General features: G+C 44.6%; 1 protein-coding gene across 1 annotated transcript in view; it reads left to right on the top strand.

The window, feature by feature from the left end:
- The first annotated feature begins 232 nt into the window (after positions 1-232).
- Positions 233-16,250, top strand: part of RAB11B (RAB11B, member RAS oncogene family) — a 32,994-nt gene continuing 16,976 nt past the window's right edge. Inside the window, exon 1 of the mRNA XM_037885543.2 lies at positions 233-620. Within this exon, the coding sequence (XP_037741471.2) occupies positions 248-620 (373 nt within the window). The 5' untranslated portion in view covers positions 233-247. The remainder of the gene's footprint in view (positions 621-16,250) is intronic.

The raw sequence follows: 16,250 nt of genomic DNA on the forward strand, positions 1-16,250 counted from the left end.
GGGCAGCCGGGTGCCCTCGGGGCCTGCCCGGGGTGGGGGCTGGGGCCGCGTGCCCTCTCAGCACTGCCCGGGGGTGGGGGGGACCAGCCGGGTGCCCTCGGGGCCTGCCCGGGGGGGGGGGGGGGCCGCCGGGTGCCCTCGGGGCCTGCCCGGGGTGGGCTGGGCGGTCGGTGCCGGCTGCGAGGGCCCCGCTGGAGCGCTCTGCGGGGTCAGCACATGACGTAAGGCAACGAGCGATCCCTCCGTAATGGCCCGGCCCGGCCCGCAGCGGGCAGTGGCCACAGGCCGTGTCCCGGTGGCGCGGGGGCCGCTGCCGGCTCGGGGCGGGGGCTACAGCAGGGCCGACGCAGGGCTCCCCGCACATCACAGCGCTCCGCCCCGTCCTGAAATGATTGGTTCGGCGGCCTGTCAGTCCTCAGGACGCAGTCTCCCATTGGGTGGTATCTGCGGCGCTCGCGCTGTGCCCGCCCTCCGGCGTCCTTGGCGGCCGCTGATAGGCGGCGGCGGGAGCGGTTCTCCCCACCCGCACCGCACCGCGTCGGTGCCTGGCAGCCAGAGGACCGGCCCCGCCGCCATCGCCATGGGCACCCGGGACGACGAGTACGACTATCTCTTCAAAGGTACCGCGGGCGGGGGGCGCTGCCCCGTGCCGCGGCCGCCCCCGCCCCCGCCTTGCGCCCCCCTCCGCGCCGCCCCGCCCTGGCCCTCGCCCTGGCGGCAGGCCCGGGAGCGGCCCCTCTTCCGCCCGCTGCCTGGGCTCGCCGCCCGCGGTGGCCGCCGGGCAGCGGGTCGGGGCCGCGGGGCATGTTCTGAGGGGGGCGGGCAGCGGGGCCTGCGGCGCTCCAGGGGCGGCGTATCCCGGGCCGAGAGCCGGAGCCCACCGGGCTTGGCAGGCGGGGCGCGTGTGGGATCTGCCGCAGGCCGTGGGCGCTGCAAGCCGGGCCGGGCGCTCGGCGCAGGTCGGATGGGTCTGTCCAGCGCTTGTCCATCCCCTGCCCCGCGGCCCGTCTCTTCCTCCCCCGCTGCCGGGGGTGGCCAGAGCGTGTCCGCTTTGGCTTGCAATAGTCGGGGGGCTGGTGGCGGCCCGGGCTTGATGCACAGAGCGCCTGTGCCCTCCCGAAGGGTTTTCCAAGCACCTTCGAAAACCCAGTTTTTTTAATGTGGTGAAGACCATGCTCCTAGCTGAGCGTTTGGAAGTAGAGAAAAAGGTGTGAACGCAAATTTTTCTGTTCTTAGGCTCTGTCTGTCTCTCGGTTTTTAAGCACTTAAAAATGTGAGTGTAATGCTTGGCTACGTAAGGCTCCGTCTACACTACACAGCTTTTAGCGACATGGCTACGTTGCTTGCTGCATCCGTGCCGCTGAAAGTTGGGCAGTGTAGCCGCTGTTTGTCGGCTCTCCTGCCAACAAAAAACTTCCACCCCCAAGGAGTGCTTGTGCCAACTTCGCACTGTTCACGCTGGCGCTTGTCTTTCCGGGGGGTGGGAGGCGTTAACACCTCTGAACAACAAAACTTTTGTCTTTCAATTGCCAGTGTAGACGTAGCCTCAGGAACAACAGGTTAGCATAAGTTTAATTTTTCCAAAAAACTAGCTTTGGGTTGAGACCAAGCACAAGAAACTTCAGCTCAAATGTTGCTCAAAAATTGCTAAGTGAAAATGGGGGTTAGAATAGAAAACTCTTCTCCACCTTAACTCGAGAGTTGCTATAATAAGCAGAAATTACTCTATTGCTATCCCAATAGAACTACAACTTTCTAACTACTGGACAGCTTTAAACTGGGATTGCTCAGTAGATATTTAATCCCATCATGAAATTAATAAATTAACTTCATAAAATTCTTTGAAGCCGGTTGCTGAACATCTGCAGAAGTTTTTAGGATTAGGGATTTCTCTTTAGAGAGCTGAAATGGCTTTGTGCTCTCATCCAAAAATATTGGTGGTGGATGCTCTGGAGTTTTAAGGGTGTGTGTCTGCTAACACAAATGTGTCATTGTCACATCTTCGCTGGCAGTAGCAATGATGATTGCACTAGTGCAGACTGACGACTGGCCCCAGCTCCGAGCTGGTCTGTGACACTGGCAACAATAGCACTCTCACTATTGCTTCCACCAGTTGAGTTGGAACAGTGTGATATTCTAGGAGCAGAAGCTGAGGGTTGATGACATCTAGGTGTGTAGTTGATTTTGGAACTGGAGTAGGATGTGTGTGTTTTCTCTGGTGAAAATCTTCCTGAGGATTTGAAGTTGATGTGTATTGTAGGACAGTTGCAAATAGCAGTACTCCTAGTGGTAATTCAGGACACTCTCTATGCTGTAACAGTGTCCTCACAAAAAGGAAAGGAGTACTTGTGACACCTTAGAGACTAACCAATTTATTTGAGCATAAGCTTTCATGAGCTACAGATGAAGTGAGCTGTAGCTCACGAAAGCTTATGCTCAAATAAATTGGTTAGTCTCTAAGATGCCACAAGTACTCTTTTTTTTTTTTTTTTTTTTTTTTTTTGCGAATACAGACTAACACGGCTGCTACTCTGAAAAGTGTCCTCACAGTGAGTGAGTGTGCAGCAAGCTAGTGTGGTGTAGATTCACACACGGGCTTGCCATGCTGGAACTTGCTATATAGACAAGCACTTGTTCTTTTCATTGGTGGCCATGCATATATATTTGGCTTGCTGGGGAAAAAATGAGTTTTTTCCATTAGCAGCAGTTTACTGTGTCTCTTACTTTACATTAAAGTTAATATATATTGCACTATATGACCCACTCATTTTAAGAGCTGCCAAATAGTTGGAAAAACTTTCTTCTTCCCTGCCTCCTTTAAAGCACAATTGATTGACTTCCAAATTATGCTAAGCTGCCATGTCTGGTACTGAATCTCATCAGCTTTCCAAATGGCTCAGTATCCTAAGACTTTAAAGCTTGACAGCTGTCTTATTCTTTTCCCCCTCAATAATAATTTGATTAAGTAGATGAAAGTACACAACATTATATGGATCTTGTTTAAAAAAATCTACACCGTTTAGAAATATCTGAACTTAAATTAGACTTTAAATTTTCAGGGAGGGTCTGTGCTTTTGTATTTCTATTGTAAAGTACTTTCTAACACTGTTTAGTGAGGGGGAACCCTGTTCTATGTGGCTGAGCGTCTAAATTCCTTAGGGGGGGACCATGTCTTCTATGTGCCATATGGTGCTGGAAACGCACTGATGTTGCTTAGATTTTTTTTATTATTAATTTATCTCTTGGCCCAGCAGTAAAAAAATCTGTTGTGCTGTTCCCCTTCTAGCTATGGGATCATTGATACCAGAGAAGGAATCCTATAGTGGCTCATGATTCTGACCTGGAAAGAGATGGGGCTGCTGCCCAAGCTGTGTCCCCAAAAGTAGTAAGACAGTGGGTAAGACCAACTTCAATCTCCACTCGCTTGTGGAACTATATATCAGGTGTTGTGCAGGCACTGAAGAAATTATTGGTGTTTGAGTGAATTTTTTACTGGTCTTCTGACCTGCCCTTATTTTTATCTGTGCACTGGCTTTTTGAGTTTTTCTACTGCTGTTCCAGCTGCCATATATTCAGTGGTCTGAGCAGGAAGGAGATGATTGCATTTCAGGAAGGATTTTTTAATTTTACTCTCTGTCAAGGAGAAAGAATATGCTCACCACTTTCTCTGAAAGGGACCTGGTATTTATCTCCTGGTGCATCTTTAGGGTATAATTTAACTCTAATTTTAGTTTTACAGATACAATTTGCTAACGAAAGATACGTACTAATAATCATCCCAACTCACATATTGGAGTGGCTTTTAGTAGACCTAATGAGGCTCAAAAACCTCAGGTTTCAGAGGGGTAGCTGTGTTAGTCTGTATCAGCAAAAACAACGAGGAGTCCTTGTGGCACATTAGAGACTAACAAATTTATTTGGGCATAAGCTTTCGTGGGCTATAAACCACTTATTCGGACGCATGATATGAAAAATACAGTACGCAGGTATAAATATACAGCGTATGAAAAGATGAGAGTTGTCTTACCAAGTTGAGGGGTCAGTGCTAACGAGACCAATTCAGTTAGGGTAGCTGTGGCCCATTCCCAACAGTTGACAAGAAGGGGTGAATATCAACAGAGGGGAAATTATTTTCCTAGTCCTTATTCAGGCCTAATTTGATGGTGTCAAGTTTGCAAACTAATTCTGCAGTTTCTTGTTGAAGTCTGTTTTTGAAGTTTTTCTTTTTGTTGAAGAATGGCCACTTTTAAGTCTGTTGTTGAGTGTCCAGGGAGATTGAAGTGTTCTCCAACTGGTTTTTGAATGTTACAATTCTTGACGTCTGATTTGTGTCCATTTATTCTTTTGTGTAGAGACTGTCCCATTTGGCCAATATACACGGCAGAGGGGCATTGCTGTCACATGATGGCACATATCACATTGGTAGATGTGCAGGTGAACAAGCCCCTGATGGTGTGGCTGGGTCACTACAAAAAATAATTTCCCCTCTGATATTCACCACTTCTTGTCAACTGTTGGAAATGGGCCACATCCACCCTAACTGAATTGGTCTCGTTAGCCCTGACCCCCCACCTGGTAAGACAACTCCAATCTTTTCATATGCTGTATATTTATACCTGTGTACTGTATTTTTCAAGCCATGCATCCAGTGAAGTGGGTTCTAGCCCATGAAAGCTTATGTCCAAATGAATTTTAGTTACTAAGGTGCCACAAGGACTCCTTTTTTTTTCTTTAAACTTCAGAATCTCACTCTTCAACTGTTAAAATATTTACTGCTCTAGAACTTCCTTTGTAAAATCTTGACTTCAGTAGCTTTTTCTGTTAGCAAAAATGGTATTCGGCAGCTTTAAGAAAAATCATTAGCCAGTGGAAGAATTTTAAATTGGGCTTTTCTCTCTTCACCACCCTGATGATCTCTCTAGTGGCCAAGAGAAAAACAGCAATGTTTTATGTGAAATTACTGCATAAACCAACTGTTCAGAATTTGAAAATGGCTGAGAAACTTGAGCATGAACTGTTGCTACAGCCAGCTCACCGTTTTGGTGTTCCCTCACACAAAAGAATTGGCCATCTTGTGTATGTGGGTGTGGCTGTTTTTAATATGACTGTAGTAGATATGGAAAGAGATGGCTGAAATCTGTCCTCAGGTAATTTGTTGTTTTTGTACTTGGAGGGTGAAAGTGTGGTTATGGTCAGAAAGCTGCTCTGGAGGACTAGACTTTCTTAGAGTATATCTGTATAATAAACTTTAGTGTCATGTTGTGCATCTTTGGTCAAATCTGTTTTTTTTTTTTATTGATCAAAATGAAACTTTGTCCACTGTCAGCACTGCTCTAGCTTTGTCTGTTATGCTCTAGCTGGGGAAGAACAAGCTGATGTCTGCATGTGGCAGAACAGAATTAAAATTGCCAGTGAAGGACTTTGAAATAAGTCTCTTGTTGGTGAATAATACACAAAGCTGAAACAGTTTGGATTTTTCTGTTAGCAAATTAGCTTGCAGTGTGGGCTTTTTAAAAAGCAGAAACCTTTTGCTTTGAGTTATAAACGGAAGATATAGCAGGTGGGTTCATTGGTCTGTTTAGAGTCAAATACATTAATAGTTGTCCTTCAATGTTTCATAATATCCCCTAAATGGTCTTTGAGGTGATTCACTGTACCTGAAAACTGCAAACTCTGTCAGTTGTCTTCTAACAAGAAAATCAATTGTTACAGAAAAGTTCACTTTTAAATAAAAATGTTGCAGGCGGCAGGAAGGAAAAATTGCTGACCTTTGTTAAGAAACGGTATCTAGAGGTAGAGAAATATTTGCCTCTAGCTTTTTTGGAATTACGACCAGTATAACTGAAGCTTTAGTAGTAGGAGCAGTAGTAGTAAAGGTAGGTTTATTCATAATAAACCACTTTAAATAATGCACAAAGATTTGGCATCCCTATATGTTAAATTATTTGTAACAAGCCTTATTTCTGCAAGCCCTAATGGGAAATGTGCTCTGATATTGTTTAGAGTGTTCAGAATACCACAGGCAAAAAATTAAAAGATGCTAACAAAATTTATTGATGGATTCCAAAGCCAGAAGGGATCACTGTGATCGTCTAGTCTGAATTTCTATATTATCTTGCAGGTGACACTAAACTGGGAGGACTGGTAGATACGCTGGAGGGTAGGGATAGGATACAGAGGGACCTAGACAAATGAGAGGATTGGGCCAAAAGAAATCTGAGGTTCAACAAGGACAAGTGCAGGGTCCTGCACTTAGGACTGAAGAATCCCATGCACCGCTACAGACTAGGGACCGAGTGGCTAGGCAGCAGTTCTGCAGAAAAGGACCTAGGGGTTATGGTGGACGAGAAGCTGAATGTGAGTCAACAGTGTGCCCTTGTTGCCAAGAAGGCATTTTGGACTGTATAAATAGGAGCATTGCCAGCAGATCGAGGGATGTGATCATTTCCCTCCATTCGGCATTGGTGAGGCCTCATCTGGAGTACTGGTCCCCCGTCCCCCCCCCCCGACCCCTCCACTACAGAAAGGATGTGGACAAATTGGAAAGAGTCCAGCGGAGGGCAACAAAAATGATTAGGGAGCTGGAGCACATGACTTATGAGGAGAAGCTGAGGGAACTGGGATTATTTAGTCTGCAGAAGAGAAGAATGAGGGGAGATTTGATAGCTGCTCTCAGCTACCTGAAAGGGGGTTCCAAAGAGGATGGATCTAGACTGTTCTTAGTTGTAGCAGATGACAGAACAAGGAGTAATGGTCTCAAGTTGCAGTGGGGGAGGTTTAGGTTGAATATTAGGAAAACCTTTTTCACTAGGAGGGTGGTGAAGCACTGGAATAGGTTACTTCCTTGGAGGTTTTTAAGGTCAGGCTTGACAAAGCCCTGGCTGGGATGATTTAGTTGGTGTTTGTCCTGCTTTGAGCAAGGGTTTGGACTAAATGACCACCTGAGGTCCCTTGCAACCCTTGATATTCTATTCTATGATTACTAGGGCCCTATCAAATTCATGGCCGTGAAAAACGTGTCACGGACCATGAAATCTGGTCTCCCGTTCTGAAATCTGGTCTTCTGTGTGCTTTTACCCTATACTATATAGATTTCACGGGGGAGATCGGTGTTTCTCAAATTGGGGGCCCTGTCCCAAAGGGGAGTTGCAGGTGGGTCATAAGGTTATTTTTAGGGGGGGGTCATGGTATTGCCACCCTTACTTCTGCGCTGCTGATGGTAGGGTGCTGCCTTCAGAGTTGGGCATGGCCAACAGCCATTGCTCTCCAGCCACCTAGCTCTGAAGAAATAAGGGTGGCAATACCCTACTATGCCGTCCTTACTTCTGTGCTTCTGCCTTCAGAGCTGGGCGGCTGGAGAGTGGCAGCTGCTGAGGGCCCAGCTCTGCAGACAGAAGCACAGAAGTAAGGGTGACAATACCATACTGTGCCATCCTTATTTCTGTGCTCCTGGTGGACCATGGTGCTGCCTTCAGAACTGGGCTCCCGGCCAGCATCCACTGCTCTCCAGCTGCCCAGCTCTGAAGGCAGTGCCGCCACCAGCAGCAGCGCAGAAGTAAGGGTAGAGGTACTGCGACACCCCCCTCTCTCTAAACTTGTACCCCACAACTCCTTTTTGGGTCAGGACCCCTACAATTACACACTGTGAAATTTCAGATTTAAATAGTTGAAATCATGAAAATTACTATTCTAAAATTACTAAATCCTGTGACTATGAAATTGACCAAAATGGACCTTCTCATGGCCAATGATTGGTTAGCCTCAAAAAGCTCAGTCTATTTAGTTTGTCACTATAAGGCTTGTTCTCAAATCCTTTACTCATTCTTGTGGCTCTTCTCTGAACCTGCTCCAGTTTATCAACATCCTCCTTGAATTGTGTGCACCAGAACTGAATTCAGTATTCCAGTAGTGGTCTCACCAGTGCCAGCTATAGAGGTAAAATAACATCTCTGGATTCCCCTGTTTATGCATCCCAGGATTGCATTAGTTGTTTTGGTCACAGCATCACACTGGAAGCCCACCGCAAATCTTTCTCAGAATCACTGCTTCCCAGATAGTCCCCCATCCTGTAAGTATGGCCTACGTTCTTTGTTCCTGAATATATAACTGACATTTAACCATTTTAAAACTACGGCTGTCAAGCTATTAAAAAAATTAATAGCAATTAATTGTGCTGTTAAATAATAGAATGCCATTTATTAAGTATTTTTGGATGTTTTCTACTATTTCAAATATTGATTTCAGTTACAACACAGAGTACAAAGTGTACAGTGCTCACTTTATATTTTTTATTACAAATATTTGCACCGTAAAAAAGAGAGAAGAAATAGTATGTTAATTCAGCTAATAAAAGTACTGTAATGGAATCTTTTTATCATTAAAGTTGAACTTACAAATGTAGAGTTATGTACCAAAAAAAACCTGCACTCAAAAATAAAACAATAAAAAACTTCAGAGACTACAAGTCCCTCACTCCTACTTCTTGTACAGTCAATTGCTCAGACCAGGGGTCATAGAATCATAGAATCATAGAAGATTAGGGTTGGAAAAGACCTCAGGAGGTCATCTAGTCCAACCCCCTGCTCAAAGCAGGACCAACCCCAACTAAATCATCCCAACCAGGGCTTTGTCAAGCCAAGCCTCAAAAACTTCTAAGGATGGAGATTCCACCACCTCCTTAGGTAACCCATTCCAGTGCCTCATCACCCTCCTAGTGAAATAGTGTTTCCTAATATCCAACCTAGACCTCCCCCACTGCAACTTGAGACCGTTGCTCCTTGTTCTGTCATCTGCCACCACTGAGAACAGCTGAGCTCCATCCTCTTTGGAACCCCCCTTCAGGTAGTTGAAGGCTGCTATCAAATCCCCCCTTACTCTTTTCTTCTGCAGACTAAACAAGCCCAGTTCCCTCAGCCTCGTCTCATAAGTCACGTGCCCCAGCCCCCGATTATTTTCGTTGCCCTCTGGTGGACTCTCTCCAATTTGTCCAGATCCCTTCTGTAGTGGAGGACCCAAAACTGGATGCAATACTCCAGATGTGGCCTCACGAGTGCCGAATAGAGGGAAATAATCACTTCCCTCGATCTGCTGGCAATGCTCCTACTAATGCAGCCCAACATGCCGTTAGCCTTCTTGGCAACAAGGGCATACTGCTGACTCATATCCAGTTTCTCATCCACTGTAATCCCCAGGTCCTTTTCTGAAGAACTGCTGCTTAGCCAGTCAGTCCCCAGCCTGTAGCATGTCCCAGCATGCAGTGCAGCAGGCTCCTCAATCAAGGTGGAGCACTGCATGGTGGGATGTGTAGTCCAGGCAGGCTGGGGGCTGAATATGTAGGCTGAACTTTGGCTCCTCCTGCATTTTTACTCAGTACTTTCACTAGTGGGAGTCATCTGCACTAGCTAAAGGATTTTGCTCCCCATTGAAACCCGTCAGAGGCCTTCTGAGCTATTGAAATAGTGAGGCTGATACAGTCAAACCAAGGGCCATGGCTGCATCATTCTGAAAACAAGGCCCATTTGTAAAGGTGGGGGTCTTGTGCCCCATTACTGTGTTATGCTGCTCTGCAGCATAATCTGCCACCCTTGTGGATTTCCTTGCTCCTGGCTGGGGAGAGTGCAGTCCCTGGGTATAACTGGAGCTTTTCTGGGGGAGTAGATCCTGTCTGGTGCTCAGGGCAGGGCTGTTTTTCCCCACCCCATTCTGAGCTAGTCGTCAACTTACGGCTCCGGAGCTGTATGTGGCTCTTTGGCTGCCCCCTTGTGGGCAGCCATTTTTTGAGGGCGTGTGAGGTGGAGGGTCTGGCCAGGAGGTGTTTACCACAGGTGGCTCCCGTCTGGCGGTGCAGCAGGGCTTGGCAGGCTGCCTGCCCACCCTGGCCCCATGCTGCTCCCGGAAGTAGCTGGCTGCTGGCACATCTCTGAGCACCCCTTGGTGGGAATGGGGGCAGTGGGTCTCCATGCACTGCCCTTGCCTGCAGGCAACATCCCTGCAACTCCCATTGGCTGGTTCCCCCACACCCCCTGCACCCCAATCCCCTGCTTTGTAATCCAGAAAGACTGGCACCCAGCAGAAGAAGTGGGAGGTTTGCATGCAGGGGATTCGGAGTCTGATACAAAGCCAGGGTGAGGTTCACATAAGCACTGCAGCACGGATGTAGTTATTGAGCATTGCGTACCTGAGACAGCACCTGGCACCCCATGATTCAGAAGGGCAGAGACCACTCAGCCCTCAGGGAGCACACACATGGTACAGTGACATCGCATTACTGTGACCCCCTGCCAGGATACTGACCTTATTCAGAGCCTCATTTGAGGGACTGCCAGGTCGCTTCAGGCCCTGTAGCAAATGTATTTGAACAAACCCAAATCTGAATGCAAGTATTTGCAGGAGCGATGGGTTCAAACTTATTTGTATGTCATGAACATCAGTAGGCCCCAACTGAGATCAGGTCTTTGTGCTAGGTGCTGTGCAAATGCAGGGGGTGTGCCTGCATTGCAATCAGAAGCGTCATTGCAGCTCTGTAGCTTTACTCTAGCTGCCCTGGCTAAAGATATCAGTAAAGATGCAACAGCATGGACCCAGCATGGTTTAACACCGTGGCTACATACGCAGGCTGTGGGCAGTCTGGTACAGTCCTCGCTGAAGCCCCTAGATTGGGGATCGGCAACCTTTGGCACGTGGCCTGCCAGGGTAAGCCCCTGGCGGGTCGGGCCGGTTTACCTGCTGCATCCGCAGGTTCGGTCAACTGTGGCTCCCACTGGCTGTTCCAGGCCAATGGGGGCTGCAGGAAACGGCAGCCAGCACATCCTGCACTGCTTCCTACAGCCCCTGTTGGCTTGGAGCAGTGATCTGTGGCCTGTGGGAGCCGTGATCTGCCAAACCTGCAGACGTGACAGGTAAACAAACCAGCCTGGCCCACCAGGGGCTTACCCTGGCAGGCTGCGTGCCAAAGGTTGCCGATCCTTGACTAGATTCTAGTTGCATTAAAAGTATTGGCGAGTAGTAATAACTTCAGTATATTCAATTATTATTAGTTGATAAATTCTGACTTTACAAGTAGCTTTGGGTGTGATAGCGGCAAAGAGTCTGTGGCACCTTATAGACTAACAGACGTATTGGAGCATAAGCTTTCGTGAGTGAATACCCCTTTGTCGGCTCTTGAAATATTTTGGTGAAAGACAAAAACAAAAAAGTGGCTCTTCTTCTTTGAAAGGTTGCCAACCCCTGGCTCAGACAAACCAAGTTTGTTTACATTTGCAGGAGATAATGATGCCTGCTTCTTGTTTACAATGTCACCTGAAAGTGAGAACAGGCATTCCCATGGCAGCCTCGCAAGATATTTTTACATGCTAGATGCACTAAAGATTCATATGTCCCTTCATGCTTCAGCCCCCATTCCAGAAGGTCATGTGTCCATGCTGTTGACAGTTCTGCTCGATAATGATGCAAAGCAGTGTGGACTGAGGCATGCTTATTTTCATTATCTGAGTCAGATGCCACCAGCAGAAGGTTGATTTTCTTTTTTGGTGGTTTGGGTTCTGTAGTTTCCGCTTTGGAGTATTGCTCTTTTAAGACTTCTGAAAACATGCTCCACGCTTCATCCCTCTCAGATTTTTGGAAGGCACTTCAGATTCTTAAACCTTGAGTGCTGTAGCTATCTTTAGAAATATCGCATTGGTACCTTCTTTGCATTTTGTCACATCTGCAGTGAAAGTGTTCTTAAAGCAAACAACATGTGCTGGGTCATCATCCGAGTCTGCTATAACATGAAATATATGGCAGAATGTGGGTAAAACACAGAGCAGGAGACATACAATTCTCCCCCAAGGAGTTCAGTCTCAAATTTAATTAACACATTTTTTTAACGAGCGTCATCAGCATGGAAGCATGTCCTCTAGAATGGTCATTGAAGCATGAAGGAGCATATGAATGTTTAGCATATCTGGCACATAAATACCTTGCAATGATGGCTACAAAAGTGCCATGTGAACACCTGTTCCCACTTTCACATGACATTATAAATATGCAGCAGGTAGTATTATCTCCCGTAAATGTAAACAAACTTGTTTGTCTTAGCGGTTGGCTGAACAAGATGTAGGACTGAGTGGACTTGTAGGCACTGAAGTTCTACATTTTTTTTGGTTTGTTTTTTTGAGTGCAGTTATGTAACAAAAAAAAAAAATCTACATTTGTAAGTTGCACTTTCGTGACAAAGATTGCACTATGGTACTTGTATGAGGTGAACTGAAAAATACTGTCTTTTGTTTATCATTTTTACAGTGCAAATGTTTAATCAAAAATAGTATACACTTTGATTTCAATTACAACACAGAATACAATATATTTATGACAATGTAGAAAAACATCCAAAATATTTAAATTTCAATTGGTATTCTACTGTTTAACAGTGCGATTAAAATTGTGATTAATTGTGATTAATTTGAGTTCATCGCATGAGTTAACTGCAATTATTTGACAGTCTTAGTTAAAATGCATTTTGTTTGCTTGTGCCTAGGTTGCCAAGCAACCTAGTTTACTCTGAATCAGTGACCAGCCTTCTTTATGTACTACTCCCCCCCAGTTTTGTCATCTGCAGATTTGAGTGATGGTTTTGTTTTCTTCCAGGTCAATACTACAAATGTTAACTAGCGCAGGGCCAAGAACCACTCCCTCTTTGTCCCCACTGGAAACATACCCTCTTGATGATGATTCTCAATTACACTTTGAGATCTTTTTTCAGAGTAGCAGCCGTGTTAGTCTGTATTCACAAAAAGAAAAGGAGTACTTGTGGCACCATGGAGACTAACAAATTTATTTGAGCATAAGCTTTCGTGAGCTACACCTCACTTCATCAGCTGCATCCGATGAAGTGAGCTGTAGCTCACGAAAGCTTATGCTCAAATAAATTTGTTAGTCTTTAAGGTGCCACAAGTATTCCTTTTCACTTTGAGATCTATCAGTTAGCCAGTTTTTAATCCATTTAATGTGTGCCATATTAATTTGAAAAACTAGAATGAATTAAATCAAAATGTCTTGTGGTACCAAGTCAAATGTCTTACAGAAGTAAAAGTAATTGTCTTCACATAATATACTTAGCTCAACCAAACTTGTAATCTCATTTTAATATAGCAAGTTAGTGTGACAGGATTATTTTCCATAAATCCCTGTTGATTTGTATTAATTAATTATCTCCTTAATACTTCCCATGTCAGCTGCTCCATTATATTGCCTGGGATTGGTCATCTGACCAGCCTATAATTGCCCTGGTCATTCTGTTACCTTTTTAAAAAAAAAAAAAAAAAAATTGACACGACATTAGTTTTCTTCCATCTACTGGAACTTCCCCAGTGTTCTAAGACTTACTGAAAATCAGCATTAATGGTCCAGCATGCTCCTCAATTTGCATCAAAGAGTTTTAAAAGAGCTGACTATTTTGACCTGCTGATAAGTTTAACTTTAGTAGCTGCTGTTTGTTTTACACTTCAGTGGAATAAAAAGTGTAAATCTGTATTTTTCTCCAAATACAGAACTGAAATATTGAAGTTTTTCTGCATTATTTCTGATGGTTCCACCATTTCATTCTGGTAATGGACCAGATCCTCACATCGGTATCTTTTTTTTGTTCCTCGTATATTTAGAAAACTCCTCCTTATTGTCCTTAACTCTGCTGGCCAGAGATTTCCCCTTGTGCTCCTTTGCATCCCTTATTAATTTTCTACAATTCCTAACTTCTGATTTATGTTCATTACTATCAACCGCTCCTTTCTTCCATATATAATATATATATATGCCTTCACTTCCCCTCTAACCAGCAGAGCCCCGTTCTTCAATTGTGGCTTTTTGGGCATCTAGTAAGCTGCTCTTAAATGATTCCCAATTATCATACACGTTCTTCTAATTGGTTGCAACACTTCTTGAGTTAGGAGACTGTCATCTATAATTTGTACAAATTCCAAGGATGATATAATACTGGCAGCACGAGACTTCCAGCATATGTCACTGCAATTGAAGTCCCCCCCCATGATCACACAGCACTCTTTTCTGCACATTATAGATAGCTACATAAGGAGGTAGTCATCATGTTCCCTAATGTGATGTGATGGTCTGTACAAGACACCAACTAATAGCGCATCTTGTGCTTAATCTATAAAGACATTGATCTGTAAGCATTAAGGATCATTTTCTTCTGAGTTATCAGTGACTCTGAAACAGGGAATGCCATTTTTGACAGTGCCCCTCCCTCTCCCCTTTTGCCCACTTGATCCTTCCTGACTAGGTTATAATAATTGATGTTAATGTTCCATTGTGCAAATCATTCCACTGGGCTTCAGTAATACCAACTAAATTGAATTTATGTGCATAAATGAGCAGTTCCAGTTCTTGTTACCCAGACACCTAGCATTGCATAGGCAATTCAAGGCTAGTGAATGTCTCCATGCCCTTTTGGTTCCTTGATTAATTTTTTTTGCTGAGTGCTCATATCTTCCCTCTCTTTATCCTTCCCTTTTATTAGCTTAACCCCCTCCTGACTACTCAAGCCAGCTTGTCCCCAAGAAGATTGATCCCCTTTCTACTGAGGCAGAGGTCATCCAGACTGTATAGTCCCTTCTCCCCATAGAAGGTGGACCAATGTTCCACAAAACCAAAACCCTCCATCATACACAACTTACCTATCCAGTGGTTCACTTCCTCAGTCTTCTGTCTGTCTTGTTCGTGGGACAGGAAGGATCTCAGAGAAGATTGCTTGGATGCTTGTCTTCAACATGCTTCTGAGTTTCCTGAAGTCCTCTACTATCTGAGAGAGATTCCATGACCATGTCATAAGTGTCAATTTTTAATGTCAACTAGTGTCAATTTAAGCTGCACAACTGTAAGAAAATCAACTTTGTCTTTGTGCTCAATTTTTTTTTAATCTGGTCTTCCATCTTTACTGCTCTAGCTCTGCTAGGAGATGTGTATTTTTAAAGTCAGGATGTCTGCTTATTTTTGGTTCTTACTGGCTGAACTTTGCCATTGGTGCTTCAGTTATCTGGAATTGAGTATGAGACTTGACTCTGTTTGTGAACTAGGTAGTGTTAATAATGTATGTTGCGCCTCCAGATAGGCAGAAGACTTCAACCATTTCGCTGGGATGAGGACCTAGCAACAATAATATGTTAATTCATTACTTCTAGACTAACGCACAACAGTTCCCTCTACACTATGCACTTAAAGGCCAATCTGAAGTTTCAACTTGTCCAGCACACAGCAGCTTGCCTTCCGGGTGGGATGAGCTGGGGTGTGTGTGTGAGAGAGATAGAGAGGAAAAGTACATCACTTCTACACCCTCAACTCTGTCCAATTCAGGGTCATCTTCCTAGATTTTTTTTTTTTTTTAAATGCCTTTAATGACCTGGGAACAGACTATTTCAGCAACTAGTTTACCATTTGTCCCCCTTCTTTCTTTTGCCCGCTTACTGTACTATGTTTGGTACTTGTAGTAATTGGTGCTCTGTAAACACACAAAATAAACTGATGGCACAGTGTAGTTAGAGAAAAGGAAGTACAGGAAAGACATAAGCAGCAGTACAGTTGAAGATGCAAGCTTGGTTGACTTAAGCATGGGCTAAACTGATTTTAAGTGCACTTACATTAGGGATTTGCACTGGTTTAACTAAATTAAAAATCTGTCTAGTTAGATCAGTGCAACTTTTTTAGTACCTTTAGAGCCCATTAATGTTGTGGTTTGGTATGTTCCAGTGGAGGAGCATTTGAAAGTGATGTATAATTTTATTTATTGCAACACCTAGAACTCCAGTCATAGACTAGGTTCCCATTGTGCGAGGCCCTGTAGAAACACAGGACGGACTGTCCCTACTCTAAAGAGTTTTTACAATCTGAGTTTTGCCCTATTTATTTCATGTTCATTTATTTAAAAAAAAAAAAAGAGCTTCACACCACATCCAAAACCATTTTTTTTCATTTAACTCCACCAGGAAGCTCTGCTGATTGTCTACTGAATTGTTCCTGATGCTAGGAACCTCTTGAATTCTAAACTCATGTCTGACTTTGACATGTTGTGTGACCTTTGAGCAAGTCACTTCAACCTTTGTCTTCTGCTTCCTCTTGCTTAACTCACAAGGTTATTATGAGGATTGATGTTTGTAAAGTACTTGGAGACCTTTGGATGAAAAGTTGTATAAATACTAACTAATACTTACTGAAATTTTTAATTTAATTGGGTGTAATGACTGGAGAAACAAACTTGA

The sequence above is a fragment of the Chelonia mydas genome, chromosome 25 (genome assembly GCF_015237465.2).
Source record: "Chelonia mydas isolate rCheMyd1 chromosome 25, rCheMyd1.pri.v2, whole genome shotgun sequence".
NCBI classification, from domain to species: Eukaryota; Metazoa; Chordata; order Testudines; family Cheloniidae; genus Chelonia; species Chelonia mydas.